We start from the raw sequence: 26,039 nt of genomic DNA, 5'->3' as shown, positions 1-26,039 counted from the left end.
CTCCCTGTCGTTGGAATTATATATATATATATATATATATATATATATATGTATATATATATATATATATATATATATATATATATATATATATATATATATATATATATATATATATATATATATATATATATATATATATATATATATATATATATATATATATATATATATATTTAAAAAGATCTTTTAATGAAATAAAAAGAACAAATATATGTTTGATGGACACATCTGGGTGTGTAGTGTAATATGCTTGTTATTTAGATGCCTTTGGATGTGATGGTATAATTTCTTACTTACGTGATATAGAAAAGCATTGCATCCATGTGATAGGGCGATACGTGGGGTACACTCTGGACAGTTGAGAAGTCAGTTGCGAGACTAACTCAGAGAGACAGACCACCATTTACACTCATATTCACTATAGAATACCAGTTTATGAAAATGCTAAAAAATGGTTATTAGAGTCTGTTATTAAATAAAAAGTCATTGCCAGGCAACTGTGGCTTAGCCCTAAGCAGTTGCTGATGTGTTCATAGTTGGTGAGGGAAGGGAAAATTTTGAGAGATGTTTTTTTATGTGTTCTTTACACAGCCTGTCAGTTTCCTTGAGTTTCTCACACACATTCCTGAGATTTACTCAACTAAGCCCTAATGGTGATGATGTACTCGTGCAATAAAAAATACCAGCATGGCACATAAACCAAACCAGAATGTCAATGACATAATAGCTCATCCAGCTCACGATCCATCACGATTCATGGCTAATCCCCTGTGAAACAACAAATATGACCTTGACCTTGAGCACAGTTTGAGCCATTAGGTGATCATTTTGCGTTGTGTAAGTTTGACCAGTACTTTAGGAGGAGTAGTGATTCTTGTGAATTATAGGCAAGTTTACAGATGAACAGATGCTTTTCTGGTAACTTTCAGTTTGAGACAGACACAATGTTTTTTTTTCTATTTTAATAAAGTTCACAACCAGGTTAGGTATGAGCCATGTATCAGCAAACAATTGTCCAACCTGTTGTTGGTGTAACATTACCAATGTTTCAACTCTAACCAGACAGCAGGGTAAGCTATGGCTGTGAGAGTCAGCCAACATGTAATACACCAGGGATCTGAGACGAAAGGAGGTAAACAAGCATCGGTGTTTGCTAGCTCATTCTACTGGGACATATTCTTAGCGTATTTTTATTGTGTAATTTTGTGTATTACAGAATGCAATAAGAACATACTGCAGGGATTAATTGGTTTCTCTAACTTTAATCTGAATTATACATTCAGAATAGAGGAATTCATTAAACATTAAAAAGGCACACCAAAATGAGGGGAAGACAATAGAGATGTCTTCCCCTCATGAAACATTTATGCTGCGAAGACCTTTAAAGCTGTCTGTCATGGTGGAACCATGGTCACCTTTGGCCTTGACTATATATGACAAAAACAGGAACACAAGCAGCGCTCTGGCTTAGGAAAGGTAAAAACTCTGAGACATGGATGTTACTTGATATAAAAGCTGAGACTGGTGTATAAAAAAAGAGTTTGGGCCTGGGTGGGTTTCCAGGTGATTAAAAGGTACCTATCTGTTTCATCAGATTAAACTGACACCTAAACCAAGAATTATTCTTTAGATGAGTAGCTGCTATTTTCAGGTTTGGTTATACAACCTTTGAGAGTTTGTGCTTGAGCAGAAAAAAAGTGGAAAAAAGACAAGAACATTAAGAATATAATGCTTTTTATCCAGGCAAGCTGTCTTTAGGACTTTTTATTTTTTAGATAATTTTCGGTCTGTCTGCATTTAGTTGCACAAAATCAAGATCCAGTTTCAAATAGTTGTTTCATTGACCAAGCTGTTCTTTAAACAGAGGTGTACAAGTCAGCATTACATTACTGTTTGCCCCTTGACCTGCTAAATGAGTCAATCAAACAAAGTGATGCAGCTGCAATCCCAGCTGAAAAAGGCTGGTGTCAATACCCGTCCACATAGCTGAACAGATACCCTTCTATGCTATCAGTGCTATCTTATGGAGAATCCACACAGACACGTCAGACACTGTTCTTTCCTCTCATTCCCTTTGAATGAGGTTACATCATCTGTTGATGTACTAAATTATGGATGCTTTACTTGGCTTGTTCTGTTTGCACTAAAATGTTGAGACACCACCCAATCAAAATGTGCCAATACTGCTACTAGCCAATCAGATAGGTTATTAATCAGTTGTTAAAAATACATTTAAAGAGCAGGGGCATTGCTTTTGCAGTTTGAGACGTCCAAATACAGAAAAACATCTACATGAAAAAAGTTTAGCTTAGCTCATGCTAACTAACAAAACTGTGTTAGCTTGACTTGTGAGTGATTAGTTATTGTTGCTATAACAAACTGGACAAGATATTCCCCAAACTGTTCAGCACTGAAGCAAAACATGTGTATCCTCCCAGCTGCCTGCAGTTGCTGCACATCTGTGAGCCGCTTTGCAACCCACTTCCACCCTAGCTCCTCTTTGTCGCACTCTATTTGATTTATTCAGTCTGATAGAAATATCAACATCAATCACGGCCATTGGTAGTGACACTTGCTCTTTTCTGTATCAGTCCTTTCTCCCTGTCAAACCACCATAAATAAAGTATTTCATTTGGAAATATTATTCCTCTTTTGACAGAAATGATTGTTTATGAACTCTGACCTAAATAACACTAGCTTACATGCTAGCACACTAAACTTGATATTCTTTGTAGCAGTAATGTAAGTCAGGTTCTAAAAATTAAATATAGATCGCTAGAAGCACAGGGAGTACAATACGTGTGTTTTTCTTGGAGGAACACAGCGACTGCTGCAGTGAAAATCTAAGACTGATAGACACTAAAGATAGAATCGCATGGCATTTGAACCTGAAAGTTTGATTAAATATGCTAGTGTTCTCCAATAAAAGTTAAGAATTTGAAAGACAGACACACTTCTTTATGACAATGTCTCTCTACTTGGTCAGCAGTGTCAAAATGTAAATAATGTTGCAAGTCTTCTGATTTTAACAGCTTAAATAATGAGCATCTAAGCAGTTGAATAAATAAAGTAAGATAAATGTGGAAATGGCGACAGTGTCTCAAATAGTTGAGCTTCGTGGACTGTGTTTTCATACCTTATTTGGGGCTGCCCCACCGCTCAAGGGTTCGCACAGTCTATGTGTCACTGCCTTGGGCTTGAGACTTGGGCAAAAATCAAGAGAGTGTGGAGTTTTACAGGAGTTCAATGAAAGATCAGATTGAAATACTTTGAGCTTAAAAAAAACTACAGGTGCTAACCAAGGAAACAAGGAAAGACAGAAGAGAAACAATGATGAAAGGGGTGAGGTTTGGGGGAGGGGGAGGTGATATTGTATAGCCAATGAAGAACAAGAAAGGAGGATTTCAGGGAGGGTGGTGTGCTCAGCCACTGCGCTCCATTTCAGCATTCAGAAAACATACAAGAAGGCCAACTTCACACTGTCAAACCTCATGATTTAGAAGAACCACAAAGAAGAAGACTGTGGACTTTACAAAAACCTCAGAAGGAGGCTGAAGAAGAAGAAAAATCTGTCTGTTTTTCAGGTTCCTGACAAAACAGTGCAGACTATCAGAGAAGGAAGCTGCACAGACACTTGCAGCCATCTCACCTGTGCGTCCTGGACGTGCTGAGGCTCCTGACCAAGTGCACGCTCCCACACAGACACGAGCCCTCCTCCTGCTCCTCCTTGATCTATTCTTGCGCATGAGGTTTCCTGTGTGTCATGGTAGAAAGAGGTGGGCTCAGCTCCAAACTGCAGCACAGTGCACAGTGAAGGGGCAGAAAACAAGAGCACAGGACAGACACGGGACACGAAGATTGCATCAGAATCAGAGACCAAGCTTGTAGAGTTTTTGTGTGGTGTTCAGGAGAATGAAAGCTCTGCAGAAAAATCAGGGACGCACTGACCAGATGTTAGGAGCCATGGCTGATGTGCTTACTTCCGTGGCCATGCCCAATCAACAGTGGGTGAGTTGTGACTGCTGCCCAGCTGGCTCACTTGAAATCTGTTTGGATATATACTGTCTGTTTATATGAAAGAATAATGCCTTAAATTCAAACTGAACGCACACATGGAGGTGTTTTTCAGGGTTCGTAGAGCACAACATATCCACAAATCCACATTGTACATGCCAAGTTTTTGTGGTTGTGTTTTTTGTTGCTTTTGTTGCTTTGTTGTTCATCGCTATAACCTTTTCATCAACCTAAAATGATCAAGATATAGTGGATAGGAAGAGGAGAGAGTGAGGGGTATGGAAAGTTTGCAAGTCTCCGTTCAGTGCTTTGGAGGAATCTTGGATGTTTCAGTGGAACAGGAAGCTCAGTAGTGTTGATTAAAACATCAAACCATAAACAAAGTCATGCAGGTCTAATGCCTCATTGCAGCCCTGCAAATGTATTCTCCTCCCCCCTTTCTCTTTTTTTTCTCTGCCTGTCCTCTCTTCTGTAGGACAAATTCTGATTTGACAGAAAGAAAAAAGAAAAAAGAAGTTGGAGGGTACCACAGTGACCAGTGAATTCCTTTTTGAAGTTCTGTTTCTCTTAAAAAAATGTTTATCTTGACAGATTATTTCCTTTCCGGCAGATATAGGACATAGCCATAACAGTGAATCTAATCTCCCTCCATCCCTGGACTTAAAGACAGTTTCAAACCTATTTCTGAGAAACGGTTCTCATCCAAGCTCTGTGGCAAAACTAGGGCTTCATTTCCATCACATTCTTGTTCAGTGTGTAATGGAGAAAAGGATGAAAAAGATGCAGGAAACTGGAAAAAAATCAGCCACTGGGATAATGTTCTGTGGTTATGTGACCATAAGTACTCTATACAATCTTGCAGTCACTTCCTCCTTGAGTGCAGGGCTCCACTGCTGACAAATGCATCTCTCTGTGTATAGCTCTCAGAAGGAGGTGAGGTAGACCTCCCATCATGCGAGGAGGAAAAGGGGCCTGTCCAGGGTCAGTGGGAGCCAGAGGGCCTGGACTGGGAGCAGCAGGCCTCTACTACAGAAAATTCAGACCAGAGAGAAAGAACAGGTAAGACCTGAAAGTGCTGCACCGAGTGACCCTAGACCAAACACTGCAGGTCTCACCAAACCAGTCAGAGCTTAGAGGCTCACCGAAACGCAAACTTCCAGCTATGAAACATCTCAGATTTCTGTGAAGTAACGTTTAAGAAACCTTCCTTGTGCACTCCTCAGTCTTTTTTTCTTTTTATGATAAGGTTCATGTGAGCCACTAGCTACTGCCTGTGTTTTTGCTCTCAGTTCACCCTGTTCTTGAATGTTAGCCATCAAAACAGGCCTGGGTCCCATCTGCCATATCTGATGGTGGTCATTAGGCAGTAATAAGCTCAGGAAAGGTATCAGATTGGAGTCACCTGAATGTTGGTGGTTTGCTCTTATTAAACTCCACCCTCTATATCCTCTATTAGCACTGATAACCTTAAATTGCTTTGCTGTAATGTACCATATATGAGTTCGTGAGACAGAAAAAGACTTCTTGTGTGCATGCATATACACAAGCAATACTTTCCAGATGGGGCAAGAAAACATGCTCCACTGCCTGCCCTCCCCTTCTGCCCCATCACTGTTGGTTGAACTTATTTTGATTTTTCTGTGAAAGGCTTGCGTGCGTTGCCATTTTACTTGAGTGGAATGGAACAAAAGGAGCTTTGTTGCTGGATCTGGGTTTGGGTTAGAGGGAGTGTGTGTGTATATATTGGAGGTTTGGTGGTGTGTACCATGTGGCCAGACCACTAACTGTTGTGCAGAGCAGTATATGGCTTACAGAAGGGGTGTGAGTGAGGCCAGAGGAAGCTGTCAGCGATGCTTATCTGTAACGGTCTTACTCAGACAGGGAATGCTATTGAAGTCGATGCAGCCAGAAATTCTTTTTGGTCGGGGCTCAGAATAGCGGAGCGAAAAAAAAAAGAAAAAGTAAGGAAATGCATTATTCAGGGCCATGTAGAATGATGATGACCGAAAAGGAGATTGTTTATTTCAGCTCCAGACAAGCTCGATTGTTTTTGTGCAGCCCATTTTCCTCTAGATGGAAAATTGGATGGAAAATTAATGAAACACAAGGAAAAAACATCTGAACCAAAACGCCAGACAGACTTCGTCTTAGCCCAGAGAAGGTTTGGCAATACACGTTGTCACTTATTTGAAACATTACGTTTACGTGAATATAATTATACTCGGCTGTAACATGTAAATGAACAAATGTAATTTTCTCACTTTGTGATTTTCGATATCACACTGAATGCTGCTTTATTTTATTTCATTAAGTTGGGGCAGCTTTGTTATTTTGAGGTCTTACCGCAGTATCTTTCTACTTACCTAATATTTATTTTTGTCTGTGTCAGTTATTTTTTGTTGGAGCTGGCAGTACAGAGCCCATGAAATCACAAAGCGTTTACCTTTTTATGGCCTTGACACAAAGCCACATTCATTACTAATAATTTTCTTAAAATGCAATTTAGCAAACTTGGTAACCTCGAAGATAAATACAAATTTTACTTAACATTTTTGTATTATCGTTAAAAACATCAGAAATGTTCAATCTTTATTTATCAGTTGAGAAAAATGAATCAGGTAATTCATCAACGTTATCACTTGAAAGGGTGCTACATAATTCGATTGTTATCCTCAAGATTTTCCATAATTTCTGACCTTCTAAATGTAGGACAGAGGAAAGACGATAGGCCCTTGCTTTCTTCAAAGACATGGTTCGTTGGCTCATAAGGGCCATCTGTTATGTGTTAGAAACGAGATGCCTGCTAGTGGCTTCCCAGGAATCACAGGCCAGTGCCAGCATCCACAAATTCAGATTCCCCCCTTTTTTATACAATTCTTAAACATTCCTGTTTTTCTCATTTCCGTGAATTTAGTGACTTTCTTTTTTCCCTCATTTCACCTCGTCGTGTTTGTTTTTCACCAGTTCAAAGCTATATTTGAGTTTGAATTACATTTTTAAAATTTTGTTTTGAAACAAGGCTGTGTCCACAGCATTGTTATTTTAACCCTGACCTCTCCTTCAGAGCTAGATGTTAGGATTTTGACCTGTACATCTGTCTGTCTGATGAAAAGGGGGCTTCTATAAAGTCAGCTTTACTGTGATATCATAGCATTCTGTTAAAAATATAATTTTTTTCCTTTATTTAACACCATAACTCTGAAACAGAAGGGAAGATTGCAACTTGGCTGATTAACTATAATCAGATTTTTTTTCACAGACGTATAATTCACATCTTTACTCTTGCCAGATAATACAAATATTTCCTTTATTTAAAACACTGATTTCTGATGGAGAGCTGTAAGTGTGTCCATGCACTCTGGGTTTTATAGTTTTGTCCTTTTTTGAGGTAAGATCAAATCTTCACTGAACCAGTAATACAAAGTGCTAAATTTTACCTATAAATGTCTACAAGAAAAGCTCACGTGTACACAACACACCTTGTGTGTCATCATATGTGTCATCAGTGTTGAGGAAGAGCAAGATTTTCAATTGAATTGTGCTAAAAAGCAAAACCATGAAACACATAAGAATTCCTAATGTGTAAAACCAGAGACCAAAACAAAAGAATGGAGAGAAATTCTTTTTTAGTCATCTTAGTTTAGCACAGTGCACCTCACTGGTTCTCAAATTAAACCATTCATATTTTTCCATAAGTTATTATGAGGAGAAATGTGCGGGAAATCCATGGTTTTGTCCATATCTGGTTTTGAGAGAGGCTGGGAGAGTGTGCCATTCAAGGAGTGCTGATCCCCAAGGACCTTGGAACTGAACTGTGTGCGAATGACCTTAAATGGGCAGAGATCAACCTGAAGCTGCATCGTATTGTATAGAGCCCAGAGATCGGAGAGATTAGCATTACTTCACATAAGTCAATTACATAATTATTCCTGTTTTTTTATAACAAGTCCAGAGTTTTGCCCAGAAGAGATGCATAAATACTGTAGTATAATTTCAATGTATCTCTCATTAATAGAATAAATATAAGTTTAATTGGCAAACTAAAGCCACCTCACCAACACAATTAGTTATACATCTTATGTATACAACCTTCATGTGCAATCTAGAATAGCTTTTGTTATACACTGTATCAGAAATACTACACTCTCCCAGGTTCTATGTAATGACTAAATGTTACCGTGATTTGTTTTTGCACCTAATCCTCTGGTATTTGTTTCAGTTCTTGTAGGGATGATGTTACCTGAACTGTCAGCAGGTATATTATGGAGACATCTATTTCTTGAATTCACAACATCCATCAGCTCACTAAGCTTGCTGTTGCTAAACTAAATATGTTTTGGCCACTTGGGGGCAGTGGAAAAAAATGTGAACACAGCAGCAACATACAGAAAGTTTTTTTTAACAGTATTTTGGTGATTTTTAAGTGACCCCGAACTGAATAAGTGCATAAGGTGGATATATTTAAATATTTATATTTTAATATTAGGATATAGAAGTATTTCATTCAGGCTGAACTCTTACTGTAGCAGGGGCACCTTTTGATATTTTTTTCCAGCAGATAATCCCTTGGGTTTGCATTTGTTTAATTAACTTTTTATCCTTTGGGGGGCGTTTTAGATCATACTTAAGCCCCAAACTCAGTCACCAGCAGTCTCAGTGGTAGCATGCTGCTTTTAGAGCAAGGTTTACACTTCAGCTCCAAGGAGATAAAGGCAGAGAGCGATGCTGTGGGTCAGGTGAAGCTGGAAAACTCCAACCTGAAAGCTGGATAGATTTCTGGAAAAATAAGAGCTGGATGGGAAAGGGAGTATATGTTTGTGTAAAGGCAGATCTTTTGCTGTATGTGTGTGAATATTGTGAGACATGGACCTCCTGTCTGTGCAGCCTAGTGCAGAACTGCTGCCTGAGAGCAGCTCTGCTCGATGAGGTACAACAATGGGAGGTACTTAGTGGTACTAGTGAAGTGCACACACACACATGCATGTACAGACAGAGAGAGGCACACCGTCTGCCTCCCCGGTGTATGCTAGCAGTGCGTAGTTTAGTCTAATTGGACAAAAACAGCATCTCTTTGCAGGGCAGATGAGTTACGAACAGGACAGTTACTTCACAACTTCTGCTCCATGACATCAGCCAAAACAGCCCCAAACCTCCCCCTCATAGTGGCTTGTCCAAAATGCCAGTTTCCCTTAATTAGCACTCAGAAATAGCGAGAGCTTAGGAATAGGGAGGAAAAAATAGAGAGGAAGTAAAGGAGAAAAGGGGAAGGAAAAATTGGTATAAAAGTGAAATGCAGTGAGCATATTTTGGCAGGATTTTAGCAGAGTGATGGGGTGAAGAAAGACTAATGTCAGTGGGGGGTTGGGGGACACATTGTGAATAAGCAACTGCGTATCTGCTGAACTGAGACTTGCTGTATCTATTAGCATGCATGTTTATATCACATGAATTTTCTGTATTTTGCTGTTATTTCTGTAATTTATTGCCACACATTATGAAGGTTTTTACCTCAGCAGGGCGTACAGTGTTTGCAATATATGCATCCCAAGAGTGGCACATGAAATGAGCAGGAAATGTTGTGTATGAGCTGATTTACAACACATTCATAAATCACACTTGATATTCCACTTTGAGCACACACTCTGAAATGCGGCTCACTCTCTCTTTCAGTGGAAACATAATACTCTCTTCCCTGCTTGGCTGCCTGGCTCTACATAAAAATGTCATACCCATCTATTTGCTAGTGTGCTTATCTGCAAACGAGTCCAGTCCAGCGTGAATGTAAATGTATAGATTTCATTCATTCTTACACGTCTCTGAATCTGAACAAGCAGAGGAGTCTTCTGTGTGTGTTTGTGTGTCTGTATGTGGGGAGTAGGAGAAAGAAGTGAGTGAGCAGAGAGGAGAGATAAAAGGAGAGAGATGAATGTGTGTTAATGCATGCCTCACCTCACATCCCCCCTCTCCTCCCTTCAAGCCGAGGGAGGAACATTTTTTCCATATTTCTGTTAACGTTCAAAGCTTTGTGCATTGTCTGCTGGTCCAGTTTTGGTACTCATTTATTACACTCCATTATTGCACGAAGGACACTGCCAGTGTTAAATGTCAGGGCTGATGCACAGAAATAGATGTTAGTTAAAGACCAAAACGAAACATAGCACTCAGTATGCCAAGTACATGTCAGATCTGGTCATTGAGTGTCTAATAATAGTCCAAAGATTTGTTATAATACTGTAAATGAAAACATTTTTTCCTATTTGTCGTGCTTTGAAGCGGCACCACTAAAAGAACGCCTGCAATCAACCTTACGCAACAAGTACAAAAGCACCCCCTCCCCCCCCGCTGTGGGACTTGTAGGATCATAATCTGGCAGCTTCTAGCTTAAGAGCATATTAAAAGATTCTCTCATATTCATTAATTTTGAATGTGTCTCCAGAGCGGTTTCTTCTTTGCTCTATAGCTGTTTTTTTGTTAATTGGTAGTGCAGGCAGTATTTGTTCAGTTTGTAACACAGTTTGCTGTCGTCTTTCTTTGCCGTCTTTGTTTTATCTTGTTTCTGTTGCTGTCAAATCAACTGTTTCTCAGCCCATTTTGAGTTGTGCTCCTTCGCTCACACAGTGTTTGGCAGCCATATCAGCATCAGACAAATGGAGACGTTCAGCAGTGCCTTTCAAGAATCCTCTAGCGAATTGCCCTTTCAATCACAGTTGCTTAAAACATCCATTATAAGCAAAGAAACTGAGAGAGCGATGGAGGCTGTGATGGGGAGAGAGAAAGGAAAGCTGTGAGCTGTGTGTATCTTTACAGATATGTGGTGAACCACTGTGCTGCCTGAGCCTGGGAATTGATAATGCATAAGTCTGTCTCCAGTCCAGAATTGTATTTTCTATCTGCTTTAGATCCCTCTTCATGTACAGAGTGCTGAAATGCTGCATAGTCAATGCACTGGTTTGAAGTACTCTGTTTGTATGGCTAATGGGTGAGGCAGCCAGGCTTCTCTGTTTACCCTGACAGAAACATCCTGACAGGAGTGTGCCACCACCCTGCCACTGGACAGAAAGATGATGGAGACACAGTTCTGCCAGCTGTTGAAGTGCCTGACGGTGCACCTCAGTGATGCGTGCGCTTGTGTGTGCCTGCATGGTGGTTCAGTGCCAGCTGATACTCAGCCTTCTCTTGCTTCCATTGATGCCCCGTAGAGGAACCTGAGTGGGTGCTGTGATGCTGCCTGTCTTTGTTGCAGTAATCAGGTGGTGATTTCCACACAGTTGGACTGTAGCCTGTGAAAGGATGTGCCCAGGAAAATTGAGATGGGCTCGCACGCTGAGTCATAAGCTTAGCAGCTTCAGGCCTGAGAAAGACTGTTTGTTGATCAAATAGTAATTGTGCCTCAAAATATGTGGCATGTCTTGAAACAAGTTTTATTTTCCTTCCCACGCTAGTTATATCTCGAGTTGGATGCATTTGCTTTACTTACTGACATTTCAACAGCCTCTGCTTTCACATGCATGGAGAATGAGCCATAATCCAGATGTTAATTGACTTTAATGTGCTTTGATGTAAAGTACACATCTAAATATTGCATGCTTTGTGTACAGCGCTTTGTTAAGAATTGCCCTGTGTAGCTTTCAGGTTGATCAGATTGACTTAGAAAGAAAGGGAAACAATTCTACAGTGTTCCTCCTTTGAATATGCACACTCACAGCTAATGCTACACACAAATGCCCAAATGTGCTCCATGCTCGATCCGATTTAGTCACAGACACATTTACCCAAAGACACATTTGCTCGCAAAAAGATGTTGGTCAAAGATTGCAGCTGCTGCTGAAGATTTTTGGGTAAAAGCACCTCTGAGTGAAACTAAAAATTCTAAAAATGTCACTCATCAGGTTTTGTAAATGCATGTATTAGTTTGATCGGTGTACTTTGAAGAGCATATTTTATTATCCTAGTTGATCGCTTTGGTGATTATGTCTAAATATACTCATTTGCCACTTTATTAGGTCTAAGTTGTAGGTCTCGTACTAGGTTGGACTCACTTTTTTCTTCAAAATTGCCTTAATTCTTCATATCATAGATTCAAAAGGTGCTGAAAACATGTTAGCATTCTTCTGATTTGTCAGTTGCACATTCATAATGTAAAACACTGTATCCATCCAGAAACCAGTTTGAGATGATCTGAGCTTTGTGACGTGACACGCTATCCTGCTAGATGCAGCCATGGTCATGGTCATGATCATCAGCAATATCCATGTAGGCTGTGGCTTCTAAATAATGCTCAGTTGGTACTAAGGGGAACAAAGTATGACAAAACCCCATTCCCCACCACTCGCAGTAGCCTGAACCATTGATACAAAGCAGTATCCAGAGCAATGCTTTCATGTTGTGCATGCCAGATTTTGTCTCCTGCCATCTGAATGTTGCAGGAAAATTTGAGACTCATCAGGCCAGATACCAGTTTTCCAATCTCCTGTTGTGCAATTTTGGAAAGCCAGTGTGAATTGTAGCCTCAGCTTTGTGCTCTTGGCTGTCAGGGCTGGCCCTCTGTGTGGTCCTCTGCTGCTCTTCTGTATTTACTGTTGCCTTTCTATTAGCTTGAAGCAGTCTGGCCGTTCTCCTCTGACCTCTGGCTTCAAAACAGCATTATGACCCAGAGAGCTGCTGCTCACTGCGCATTTTTTCTTTTTTGGGCTTTAAACACTCGAGATGGTTATAAACAAACATCCCAGCAGATCAGCAGTTTCAGAAATACTCAGACCAGCCTGTCTAAGTATTTCTGATGCTAAGTTTGAACCTCAGGATGTTATCTTGATCACGTCTACATGCCTAAATACACTGAGCTGCTGCCATTTGATTGGCTGATTAGATATTTGAGGTTGAACAGGTATACCTCACAAAGTGGGTGTTTATCACAAGATGAAGTTACACTATATGGTGATAACATGGTGTAACTATATTACAGTGCAAAGCCCAATTCCCTTACGGGGGGCAACTTTGTCACTGATACAAAACTGCTTTATTCCACGAGCTTCTTTGGTTAGACTGTCCCACTGTGTACTTCAGAACAGGAAATTATCAGCCCAAATGATTGATGGTACACACACACACGCACGCACACACATCAAGAATGCCAACATTGTGAAATATGAGACCGCCTGTTCCCTCCATGGAAACACACTTTGCGAGCTCTGTGATCATAAATGAGCGCAGAAGTCAATATTGGAGCTGTCCCAGCCAGAAAAGCCCACTCTGAGCCACAAGCCCACGAAGAAACATTCCTAAACTGTCAGAAAGAGTCTGATACTGGCTGGACAATGCATGACACCTTCAGCATAACATGGCCATTCTGCTGTAAATAGCACCGTGTATCACTGCAGACCTGGGTGTTACTATTTCAACAGCCAGCTCCGAGCAGACACAAGAGAGCGTGTCATTTCATCTGATCTCGGAGTTGGCTATGTGAGAGCCCCTTTAAGCATTACTTACGCTAAAATGAGACTCAACCATGTAGAAAAGAGGATAACAGACAAGATGGGGGGCAGCAGACGAGAGAGGAAACAGAAGGGAGCAGAGGAAAAAAACAGCTGAGAGGGGGGAAGAGAGAAAACTATGGGAGTGGGAAAGCTATCCTGGAATAGCCAGCAACTAGAGCTACAGACTCCACCCTTCTCACCCCTCCCCTTACTCTCTCTCGTTCCCTTTCCCTTGCAATCGCTCTCTCTCCCCCCCTCTCTCTGAAGCAGTCTCCCAGTGTGTCATTTGACCAGGCAGTTCACAGAGGCGAGAGCTCAGCACCAAAAAGAAAGCAGTGGGAAAAAAGAGACAGAGACAGAAGGAACACGTTCAGCGTAACGATAAGCTTGCTGGAATGTTTCTCTCACTGCTTATCATCAGATGCAAAGCCCTGTGAGTGCGGATTTCTTCTTGGCTTATTGCTTTTGGGGACTCTTACACTTGGTTTCTTGGATATGGGTTTTAACTCTGCGTACAGTCAGCTGAAGAGGAGGATCAACTGACACCTTTTTGGGGGATTTACACTTTTTGAGGAGTAAACCTCTACTTGTGTGAGGGTGACGAAGAGAGACCAAGAAAAGAGAAGGAAAGGGGAGAGAGATAGATAGAGAGATAGAAAGAGAGCTAGAGAGAGAGAAAGAGTGCCCGGGCCATGCCCACCTCAGCTCATGGTTCAACAGCATGAAAGGGGGCCACCATCACCATCGCCACCACAGAGGCTGTGGCTGCCAACACTTGTTCCGTAAAGTCCTGGCCAAGTGTGGCTGCTGCTATGCACGAGTCAGAGGTCAGTGTCACACACAAATGCACATACACACAGAACGCCTAAAGAAATTTGATCTTTAATATCTGATTATCTGATTTTCCTGGCTTTGAGGTTGGAATTGTGCTTTAAAAACTGCTTTTGTGATCCTGTTTGTTGTGTATGTGCACGTTTGCGTGTGTGTGAGTGTGTGTGTGTGCAGTTTCTCTTGATCATTCCACTGCTCCTAATCTCCTTCTCCAATACATTATCTGAGATGTCCACCCATGTCTCTCTTATCTCTTCTCTCTTTTCTGCGAGCATATGTGAACAGTTTAAATGTAAGCCTTGGCCCCCTGCCCTGATCCCTACACCTCCAGCTAAAGCAACAGATGTACACACACACACACACACACACACACACACACACACACACACACACACACACACACACACACACACACGCACACACACGCACACACGCGCACACAAACTTCAGAGCAAGTGAAAAAAGTTCTACAGAGCACAGCACAGTGAGGAACCGGAAGGAGGACATGGATCATGCATTCTTCCAGTAAGGATAGAGAAGAGGGAAAGAGCCTGCATGTGATTTGGAAGGTGACTGTCCTCATCATGACGAGTTCATGTCACTCAGTTATGTGCAGCACGTGGATGAATGAATCGCGTGGGGGGTCGGGGGTTGGGGTGGCTGTGCTACGCTGAAACATTCCTCGACCCAAAACAGTGGGGAGCAGAAGAAAACGACAACAATCCCCAGCAGCACCCCTGTCACTGTCTTCCCCTCCGTTTGCAGTAATGACGTGCAACATAAATAGCAGCGGTCCACCAGAGTAGTGTTGAGTTAAAGCAGCAGGTGGCATGATATGTAATAACAACAAAGTCAGATGAGCAGGCACAGTCGTCCATAGGCACTTTGGTCCACTATGAAAAGATGAGATTTTAAATTTTTATTTTGCAAGCTGAACAAGAGAAATATGAGCACTCTATCCTGTCTGTAAAAGCCATGTGTGCTCTATAAAACCTCCTCATAGAAGAAAGCACATTTTTCATGTTGCGGCTGGCTTTTGTGCTCACATACTGTACTGCTCTCTCCATTAATCTGCACAGCAGTTTCTCTGATTAAAACATGGGGGTCCAGGGTCAGTTGTAGACTTTTATATTATTGAAAAACTGTTTCTCTCTCTGTCTATAAAAAACCTGATATTATTCAATTCTTTCCTTTCTTTATAATTGTATCTCATACTTTTGTGAGATATCACATATCTGACTTTCCCATTGTTTTTACTGTGGCGTCTACAAGACAAATACTGAATAATGCAGACTTTTTTCCGTTCTTCTCCCAAGACATTGTTGTTTCAGGTGAGGCACGTAACTGTATCAATTACCATCTATTTGTCTAAAGCATACATTTTTTCAAAAAAGGCCCAAAGTGGTGCCTGCACTGTCTTAGCTGAGATAATCAGAGCGGCAGCTTACTATTAGCTCCCACATCCCTAACTCTGATATCAATAGCAACAAAAGAATTTCCTCTTTGTTGTCATTTTTTAAAATCATGACAGGCCGTCTTTGCTCTATTGTCTTGGACACAACTGTTTACGATGCATTTCCATCATTCATTGATTCCAAATAAAAAAAAAAAAGCCTGATGACTGACTTAAGAGGAAACTATCATGTGCGGTGTGATTCATTCCCCTACTTAGGCGTAATGGCACTTACTTGCAGGCCGGGTGATCACATGCACTATGCTATTATGTCACACCATATGTGTTCCTAGTGGATGCCTATCGCTTAGACCAGCATACTCACACTTGACTTTTCAATGGGTAAGCTAAAATAAGTTCAGCTGCTCACAGACTAAATGAGTCGCACGGGACAGTCTTTAATTCTGAATCTGACCCGTTTGCTTATATGCAGAAAGAGACTGCAGCTGAATCAATGTGGCATCATGCTGGCTACCCTGCCGGACTTTTTTCACATCTTAATCAATATCCAGTGACACGAGTGCAGGGGCAGCGGAGTCCTTATTAAGTTAGGAATGTGTGAATGGGTGTTATTTGCACTGTGTGTGGATTTGTGTTTATCGCAATACCGACGAGCACTAGAAGGTAGGAAGAGTTGGAGGAAATGTCTGACAGAAGAGCTGGGATTATTGATCTGGGCACTACTCATCGAGATGGAGAGGGCAGGAAGATGGACAGGTGGGGAGATGGGTTTAATGAAAGAGAAAGGCATGTATCATTTTAGCTCTGATACCAGCGGTAGTCTGCACAGCGCATTAGCAGATTGGCTTCCAGAGGGCCATTAGTGGGGCCTGCTTCCCAGCAAAGACTGTTGACAAACCATTTGAAAACAGATGGTATGCTTTGTCTTATATTGTCCACGGTGAGCTGAATTCACAGCCCAGACGGCATAAAAGCAGGTAACCTAATTATTTATCAAATGATTTATCTGAACAGAGAGTTTGGGGAAATATTTTGTAATATGTAAAGGAGAGGTGGAATGGACAAGTGGACAAGCACTGACAAGGCCCTGACTGCAAACGTCTGTTCACGCCTTTTTGAGCGAACTTTCAAATCTTGCAATCAGAGGAAGGAGTTCACATGCTGTAAAGACTACTGATGATGGAACCATCAATGTTCTCCTCACACACACACACACACACACACACACACACACACACACACACACACACACACACACACACACACACACACTGATAATGTTAGGAATTACACCCATGCAATTTGAGCTAACACGTCTTATCTTTTCTGTGGCACAGCCTCCCACACATCTAATGCTATTTGGGATGCACCCTCAAGTAAATCTAGCACACATACGTGCAGACTGTCAGACAGTAACCAAACAAAGATAAGGATGGAGCAGAGTTAAGATCACACTTAAAGGCAGATACTGTAATAGGCAGACCATATGGGAAAGAGTACTTTTTATACACATTTATATATCTCAGTTATTCAGTGGTTTCTTTTTCCGCATTGTTCCCGGACTCGTTCCCGGTTCCCACTCCGGGTCGGGGATGAGTTCCTGCCCCAAGTGGAGGAGTTCAAGTATCTCGGGGTCTTGTTTGCGAGTGATGGGAGAAGGGAGCCGGAGATCGACAGACGGATTGGTGCTGCAGCTGCAGTAATGCGGACGCTGCACCGGTCCGTCGTGGTGAAGAGGGAGCTGAGTGTAAAAGCGAAGCTGTCAATTTACCGGTCGATCTACGTCCCTACCCTCACCTATGGCCACGAGCTGTGGGTAGTGACCGAAAGAACGAGATCGCGGATACAAGCGGCAGAAATGAGCTTCCTCCGAAGGGTGGCTGGCCTCTCCCTTAGAGATAAGGTGAGAAGTTCGGCCATCGGGGAGGGGCTCAGAGTAGAGCCGCTGCTGCTCCACATCGAAAGGAGCCAGCTGAGGTGGTTTGGGCATCTGACAAGGATGCCTCCTGGGCGCCTCCTGGGTGAGGTGTTCCGGACATGTCCCACCAGGAGGAGGCCCCGGGGCAGACCCAGGGCACGCTGGAGAGATTATATCTCTCGGCTGGCCTGGGAACGCCTTGGTGTTCCCCCGGATAAGCTGGAGGAGGTGGCTGGGGAGAGGGAGGTCTGGGCCTCTCTGCTTAGGCTGCTGCCCCCGCGACCCGGCCTCGGATAAAGCGGAAGAAGATGGATGGATGGTTTCTTTTTCATTAACATATTCCTCACCTGCTGTGTTCCACAACTGAGACAACAAGCAGCTTTACCTGTGTGTGAGAGGGTAAAGGTCACATGGCAGCAGTCAGGGTAGGGCAACAACAGCAGCAATAATAAAACTGTTTCCATCTATGGATCTGTCTGTGTCTCCATAAGTATGTTTGTCTTTCTGCTGCTGTCACTTATCTCTTTGTGTTCCTTTTCTTTAATGATCCTCCAAAGAAGGAAAAGGGTCGGCGTTGTCTTGCATATGCATCTATATGTGTTCCCTTTGCATCTGAGAGCGTGTCTATTTGTGAGTGTTGGGGGCTGGTGTTGACTCATGCATGCAGTGTGTTAGGACAAGAATCCCCCACAGCAATGACACATACGCTCACACACACAGACACACACATATATTTACATGGTTGAACGGCAAAGACAGGGCGAACGAAACCAAAGACAACCATTAAAAAAACAAAAAAACACCCCAAAACATACACTGATATATATGTAAGTTTAAATTAGCTTCAAATTGAAAAAATGATTAGCATCAAAGGCCTTTGGGGCAACTTGCATCATCTGTATCGCTGCCACGGTTCTGCATTCAGCCGTAGTAAACAGTTGCTGCGCATTCAAGCCATCGAGAAAATAAGAAGCAAAAACTCACAATAATCTCACGTGACAGGCAGCGATTAAAATTTAGCTGCTCCACAATGTTCGGCATCAACACGCAGCTCGTAAAATAGAATAAATCACCGAACATTTATTTTTGTCCCTTCACAGATTAGTCAGAGTGCACGATGTGCTGCAGACCTCGAGGTGGTTGGGTTCAGTGTCTTGCTCAAGAACACGCGCTTGCACATTTCATCAGTTTGGCCGCCGTCAGGCAAGAACTTGATCCCCGCAGCGAACCTGGGACCCCGCGATGTACGAATACATTTTGATAACAAGTTGAGAGTGCTTTTGACAGAAAGCAGCACTGCTGGCAAATGCGGGGGGGGCGGGGGGACCAGTGTGTCTTTTTATGTCTCAGCTAGAGAAACTTAGTTGTCATCAGCTTATAAGGCAGACTTCAGACATTATGGAAAAAGCAACAAAAATAGCTGAAATTGAAGGTATGCTAGACTGCCGTGGCTCAGCTCTGTGTTCAGCACTCTGAGATATTTTTAAACTTTGCACCCCAGCCCACCCTCCACCTCGTCATCTCTTCTTGCCCTCCCACCAAACCCCCAGCCTCCTTCCCAGCCGATCTCCACCATATTGTTTCTCTGTTGCAAAAGCGAAGCTCCCCAGCTGGATGAAGAAATCAGCCAGCCTGAATTTGGGCTGAATGTTGCGTGATCTGCTGGCTTGGAATATGAAGACCAAGTGGAGCTTTAAGATCACTCCTGGGGCGTTCTCATTTTCTCCCTCCTCCTGCTTCTCTTCTTCATTTCTCTCCTCTCCTTCAACTCCCGCTCTTTATTAATTATTTTATTATCTATGCCCTTTCTCCTTTAAAACAAACACACATTTATATATGGTTAATGTATTTTTACCACGTCCCTTTCTTTCACAGTTCATTGTCATTTCCTTTTTGCTCTACTAAACTGCCTTGCCCTGACATATTTGCAAGGCTCCCACAGTCTTTCCTTCCCTTTTTTCTCTTCCTTAGGACTCTGTTTGTAAATGTGCAGAGGAGAAGAATGAGGGAACAAATTATGAAACACAGGAGTGCATTCCATACCTTGTTTAGAAAGAATTCTCCAACAGTGCAGAGGGGGAGAGGAGCGACTTCCCCCCCGTGATTCTACCCCCACTTTCAGTCCATATGGCTCTTTTTATACCTGCCTCCTTTTGGGGGGGGGGCTATAATGTTTGCTCTTGCTTTTCTAATACTCAGCTCTTGCTTTCATGGAGTTTTACTCCTTCTTTTTTTCAAAACAGCAGCCGCAGTATAAAGACTTGTGAGTGGTGTGAAAAAAGTTTCAACTTTTGACTCTTTTCATTTGGCGAGATTGGAACATGCTTGCTGTAAGTCTTAGCGACAGGTTGACTGCAATGATTGCTGTCGTGTCCCCTCTGGCTGTCAGAGTGGAGAGATTTTGGCTGCTCTGTTCTGCAGTTCTCTCCAGAGAATACTTCACAGAGGCCTCAGTGAGAAACTTTCCAAAACAGTGCACAAGGCAAGGCAACACAGGAGCTGAGCATCTTACTTACCTTGTGTTTAATCAAATTTACTGTTGGGACTGTAGTTCCTCGCAGCCTGTGATCAGCTTATAGAGCATTATTGTTTGGTTCACTTCTAACCTAAATTTGCCATCATGTTTGTCTCTGCGCCTCACTAGAGGATAGTTCTGCGAGTTCATGGTTTATCAGTTGCACAAGAGTCTCTGGGGTATCTTAAAGGGACAGTTCACACCAAAATTTAATTTAAATGTTTTCTTTTGCCCGTTTTGGCGTCAGTTGACCAGTTATAGAAGTGTTGATTGTAGCGATGTCTGTCATCTGTTCAGTATAATGGAAATTATGTTTTCATACGTTTAAAAAGCTGACCTGCTTAGTCAATAAAAAAAAATGCACGAACATTGTTTTGAGCACTCTAATGGCAGCTATTATCCATCTACTGAATCATACCTGGGCCATGTCACTCTGCACAAAGAAGCACATCTGCAAAGAGGATTGTGTTAGGCACAATGGGACAAGATATGATTATTGCTGTTGTGATGCTAGCTACCTGCACACTTTGCAGTTTCTATATGAAAGCGCTCACAGCAGGGTTGGTGCATTTTTTGTGCTGAATTGCTGCTGATTTTTTCCAAATAATTATTTGTCACTTTGATTTAGTTCCAATATAGCTGACAGCAGGCAGTTATGTCAAAACAAGTTTACATCAAAACAACCTAGATGCATGAATAATTCTACAGAATGTAGAAAATATAAGCAAAAATAATTTGGAGGTGAACTGTCCCTTTAAGCATTTGTAAATCCCAATGAATTCTGGGCAAAATAGAGTTCTTTTCAAACTAATAAACAAACTTGTATGTTTTTACTGGGAATCCACAGCTAAGAAAAGCAAAAGATACAAGCAAATACTTCCATAAAGTTTTTGCATTGTTAAATAAGCTTTCCCCCGTGTTTCTGCCTTCTACACTGGACTGGAGAAGACAGCAAACCAAAAATTGACCTGTTTCCTTCTTATCGGCCTGCAACACTCTGATTGTCAGTCAGGCACCACTGATTGTTACTATAGACACAGCTTTCTGTTCATAGCCTGCAGCCAATACGTAAGGATTAAAGCCACATTGGTGGACTCAAGAGAAAAACAATTTTAAAAAAAATGTAAAAACATCCTAATGTGTATTTAATAACCCCCCAAATCTTTAGAATAAGTTTTTATTTATGTGCAAAATTCACATTGTAGCAGCCAAACTAAGACTACTGTAGCTGTTACTTTATAAATGCCAAATTTAGAAACATTTGAGTGTCTGAGTGTGACTTTAAAGATTTGCTTTTGCCGTAACAATCTAATTACACTAGCTAATAGTTCACAGTATTATATATATTTGGCAGTATACTCAACACTTGCACATTTTCTATTGTTTTACTTAATGTTAATTATTCAGTTTCGTTAACCTATAGGAAAACTGTCCACCTGATGGATTTGGCACAGGTGGAACTGTGCCTCGGGTCGCCCTCAAACACTTAAATGGATTTTGTGTATTCATAAGATGCCCTCTTAACAGCCATATGGAGAGCTCTTGCTCAAAATGCAGGATCTGATCGAAAAGCGACAAAAGCTGACAGCTGCAGATGGTTTTCTTGAATTCAGAATAAGCTTTTCAGAAGCATCCTTTGTGCCTCTGGCATTGTCTTACTAATAAGCATAAGCCAGGGAAACATTTGCTGGGTTGTCACTGTATGAATATTGATGCAAATCTACAGTAATCATTGTGCTTTGTGTGTGTGTGCACGTGCAAGCGTGTGTGTGTGTCACAGACAGGTATATGTTCACGAGTGTATTGCTATGTAAAACAAGACTGAGTGCGTGCGCCCACATGTGTAGGTTGATTTCTTGCTGATGGCTAATCTTTTGTGCGGCTGTCCCTCACTCTCTCTCCTTCTGGGTTTAGTTGCTATGGCAATAAGAGTGGGGAGAGGTGGAGAGCTATGGAAAGGAATGAGAATATGTGTCTGGAAAGCACATCAAGTCTGACTGAGAATCGCTATGCCAGCACATCTTTAGGTCTCGAGGTCGGAACTGTGTGCCCCATTACAATGAAAGCTGAGATATTTGTTTTTGCACACAAACCTCGCATGCTTGCTCCAAATACACAACATGTTCTGAACGCTTGGATGCTCAGGATATAATTTTATGAGAGAGCATATCTGAGACAAGAGAAGTTAGACAGTTTTGTGTCAAATCAACAATTCACATTGTTGACTCAGTTTGTTATAAAGCCGTCATGGTTACTTGCAGTGCAGAGCACTGACCTTGTGCACAGCCAGCGACAAACTGCAAGAGCACAGTACTGGAGCTGTCAGGCAGACTGGGGCCAAAGGAGAGGCTCCACATACCCGCGACCCAGCGTGCATCGCAGCTCTGTCTCCAGCTCTCCTTGGAGGCCTCCTGACTGGCACTGCCATATGAAATCACAATCGCTTTTAATTTGCTCGTTGTTTTCGACCACCTCAAACACAAGTGCCAGCCATTTGTTCTCTGACTTTTTTTTTTAGAGTGAGTGTGTGTCTGTGAATGCGTGTGTGTGTGACTAGATAATCATAGTGATGACCGACAGTACCCAGGGTGTGTGCTTCCTATTGCTAAAAAGGGTAAAAAGAGTAGTGCTGATCATCACTGTGATTATCCGGGTGCACATACATACATACACACACACGCACACTGGCACAAGATATACACACAATTGCACACACACTAAATCAGAGTGCCATGCAGCGCCTGCAAGGTCATTTAAGTACTTTTCCAACCCTCATTTTCCCAAAATGCCTCAAAGCATTTTTCAGTGGACCTCATATAAAGACTGAACAATCTTATGGTTACTTTGGGAGCACGAGCGGTTGATATATATCCACCTACAGGAAAACATCCATTTCACAGTTTAGGTTTTTTTAGTTCTTGTTTTGGGAAAAGAAAATTGTGACTGTGACGTTTTAAGCTGCTGCATACTTCTACTAAACAGTTCCTATTCATTTCTCCATTATTTTTGTAAGAACAAATTGGCAGATATTTTATAATATAAAATATAAGCAATAAATTGACAGTTAAAATGTTGTCCAGCTTTAACAACTACAGGGTTAAAGTAATGTAAAAATAAATGTAGCACTAAATATAATCAAATATAATTATTGATAGATTACGTACAAATAAAATCAAAAAATAAAAGCATAATGAGTCATTTTGCTTTTGGTGTGCTAGCGCTTCTTTACTAGAGCAAAACAGGCAGTTGCTGCGTTGATCTTCAGCCTCTGGGCCTCGTATTGTACATGTAACGTGCACGGTATCATTCATGATAAACAAAGGATGTCTGTTTAAATATTTTCTTCTTCTCTGTCACATCTCAATCTCATATCTTCTTCTTCTGGAGAAAGCTCCCCCAAAAACAAAGTACTGTAGTAATGAGAGAAAATTACTTTGACAGTTTATCTATTTAAGGGAAAAAAACATGTCCGAACACCCTCAACTACAGTTGGCTATTGTTTGAGATGCAAAGTAAGGGGAAAATATTGAGAAGCTTATCACGTATCAAGCTGACAAGGATTTATTTGGTCCATCTCACAACTTTAACTGATCATAAGAGGAAAAAATAGGGAAAAGGTTACGGCTGCCATAGGTGGGCATCATTCAGAAACAAAGCTATGGAGGTGGGGTGTTCATGTGTGTGAAAGATGTGGTCTACAAGAAATGAAAGTATTTATATGAATTTATAAAAATCAAATCCATTTGTTCTCTTTTTCTGCCTTCAAACTGAAGCTGTGCACTTTGAAAAGCAACATTTATAGCACATTTAGACTTTATTAGTTTTTTTACTTATGCTACGGTCACACCAGGGGAACCAGGGGGTGGAGACCAAAATTACTGCAACCATTTACAATAAACTTGTGATCTCCTTGACTTCTAAGACAGTCAGTGATCTTCAAGGGGACTTTGGTGCATCAAGTTGGCGATAAAACTGCAATAACATGGAGTCAGTCTGCTGTCAGTCTGCTATCAGTTGACAATCGAATGCACCTCAGGAAATTACAGCTGATGTGTTTGTAATTAAATGTAGTAAATCAGCGAAAATTGCAAATCTGTTCTATCTGTTGCAAACCTGTTGCTGTCCACATGCACAGAGATTCAAATTAACTACTTACATTCAGAGTACAGCCAAAATCTTAAATCTCTCAAACAGAAATTGACAAATTCCTCCAAAACTAGTGACATAATTATTGTTGGAAGGCGATTTAACTGTAAAATGGCATAGGTGCTCTGCAACATTGCTTTTAAATAAGAATATGATCAGAATAAAACCAGAGGAGTCGAGTCCCCTGTTACAAAGACATGCACAAACAACAAGATGTTGCCAAATTGTCTGCATTTATTAAACTGGAAGGAAATTATTTGCATACCTTCACCAATCTGAGAGTGATTGCAGTCAGTTTGAGTCAGACCGCCACTGTTTGGAGACAGTTTGCATCCCACCAGGTGACCTGCTGCCATGACTACTTGCATTTTGTTGCCGAATATAAAAGAATTGAATGTACTCACTGGGTAAACACCAATATTTCCCAGCTACATTGCCATCTTACCATAACTCTAGCATGACTGAGGTTTGGGCTTGTACTGTTCAAATCTTTCTTTTCACTTTCATACAATTGGAATTTTTTAAAACTTTAATGAGTGAGAAAGCTTGAGTTACATAGTAACTGGGATCTGGAGTTTAGCAGTTACTGCATATGCAGGGTGTAATGACTGTCTCAGAGTAAGTAGAGCTGAGCTTCTGTTGCTTGAAAGTTTCTCCATTGGTAACAGTTCAGTGAAAGCGGGGCAGTAAATGACTTGACTCTGGCTCTTGATTAAATTATTGGATCATGATTTGTGAATATGGGACTTTCCATCTCTGAATACCTGTTGATCCTGTGGTGCTTAGTTAATAAATCTGTGTGAAATGGACCACACTGCAACCTTAATCCCCTGTATTTGATTCTGTGTACTTGTGGAGGTTTAGTTCCCCAGAGCATAAATGAATAAAGGCAGTGCCAAGAATCTGGCAAGTCTCTCTCTAAGTGGTTCTAGAGGAATGTCTGGAGTTTTCAAGGCCACTAACCACAAACATGGTTCCAGTCTCTCACTGTACACTGCTGGGAGCTTGCAGACAGTCTCTGTGGTGAGACTGCCGTCACAGCCTCTTTTTTTAAAATTGCAAATTAAGAATCAAGTTGAAAGAAAATGCTGATTGAAATCTCAGGTGAGATATCCACAACCTCTGCCACTTTGACTGCACTGCTATACTCCCACTGACCTGATTTTCACAGTCAGTGGCAGCAGTAGTGGTTTAGATCTGACTATCAATTAGAGCTGTTTCATAATCCCTCATCAGGAGAAGTGTCTGATTTACTCTTTCACATTGTTCCACAGACGAAAGGATTAATGCCAGCGTGTTTTTTTTCGGTCTTGTTTTTCTGGTGACTGGCAGCACTTTGATGCATTAAACTGATAAAGAATATGCCACAGAGTCTGGCTGTGGGCGATGATGGCAGGAGACTGACTCTGATGGCTTGTTTGCGTGTCACTTGATGTGTCTAGCACATATTTCCTTCTGTGCTCTGGGAATAACAGTGGTGTGTGGATGTGTGTGTGCGTGCGTGCGTATAAACTAGGTCAGTAGGAGGACAGGAAACCACTGTTCACTTGTCTGACTGCAGTGTGTCACTCCAAAGGTTTGACACGAACACACTCACATATGGCACACACAAGGACGACAAGAGTTGAGCTGCTGCACATGTCTTTGTTGCAGTGCCCACAGTTAAAAATCAGCACAGTTCCTGCTTATGTGCACTCAAGTGTATGTCGCTTGTGCCCTCATGGC

General features: G+C 41.6%; 1 protein-coding gene across 5 annotated transcripts in view; it reads left to right on the top strand.

Annotated features, from left to right (window-relative positions):
- Positions 1-3,804: 3,804 nt before the first annotated feature.
- Positions 3,805-26,039, top strand: part of arhgef25a (Rho guanine nucleotide exchange factor (GEF) 25a) — a 41,452-nt gene continuing 19,217 nt past the window's right edge. For 2 of the 5 annotated variants that reach the window (XM_080294398.1, XM_080294397.1), the window contains exons 1-2: positions 3,805-4,011; positions 4,938-5,076. In XM_080294398.1, coding sequence (XP_080150524.1) covers positions 3,916-4,011; positions 4,938-5,076 — 235 coding nt within the window. In that variant the 5' untranslated portion in view covers positions 3,805-3,915. Of the gene's footprint in view, positions 4,012-4,937; positions 5,077-13,759; positions 14,318-26,039 lie in introns of those variants that run through there. The other 3 variants (XM_026153518.2, XM_026153517.2, XM_026153519.2) reach the window with 2 other exon arrangements.

Source organism: Astatotilapia calliptera, chromosome 20, assembly GCF_964374335.1.
Source record: "Astatotilapia calliptera chromosome 20, fAstCal68.1, whole genome shotgun sequence".
Lineage (NCBI taxonomy): Eukaryota > Metazoa > Chordata > Actinopteri > Cichliformes > Cichlidae > Astatotilapia > Astatotilapia calliptera.
Note: the sequence above shows the minus strand (reverse complement) of the source record. Positions and strands in the feature narration are given on the sequence as shown.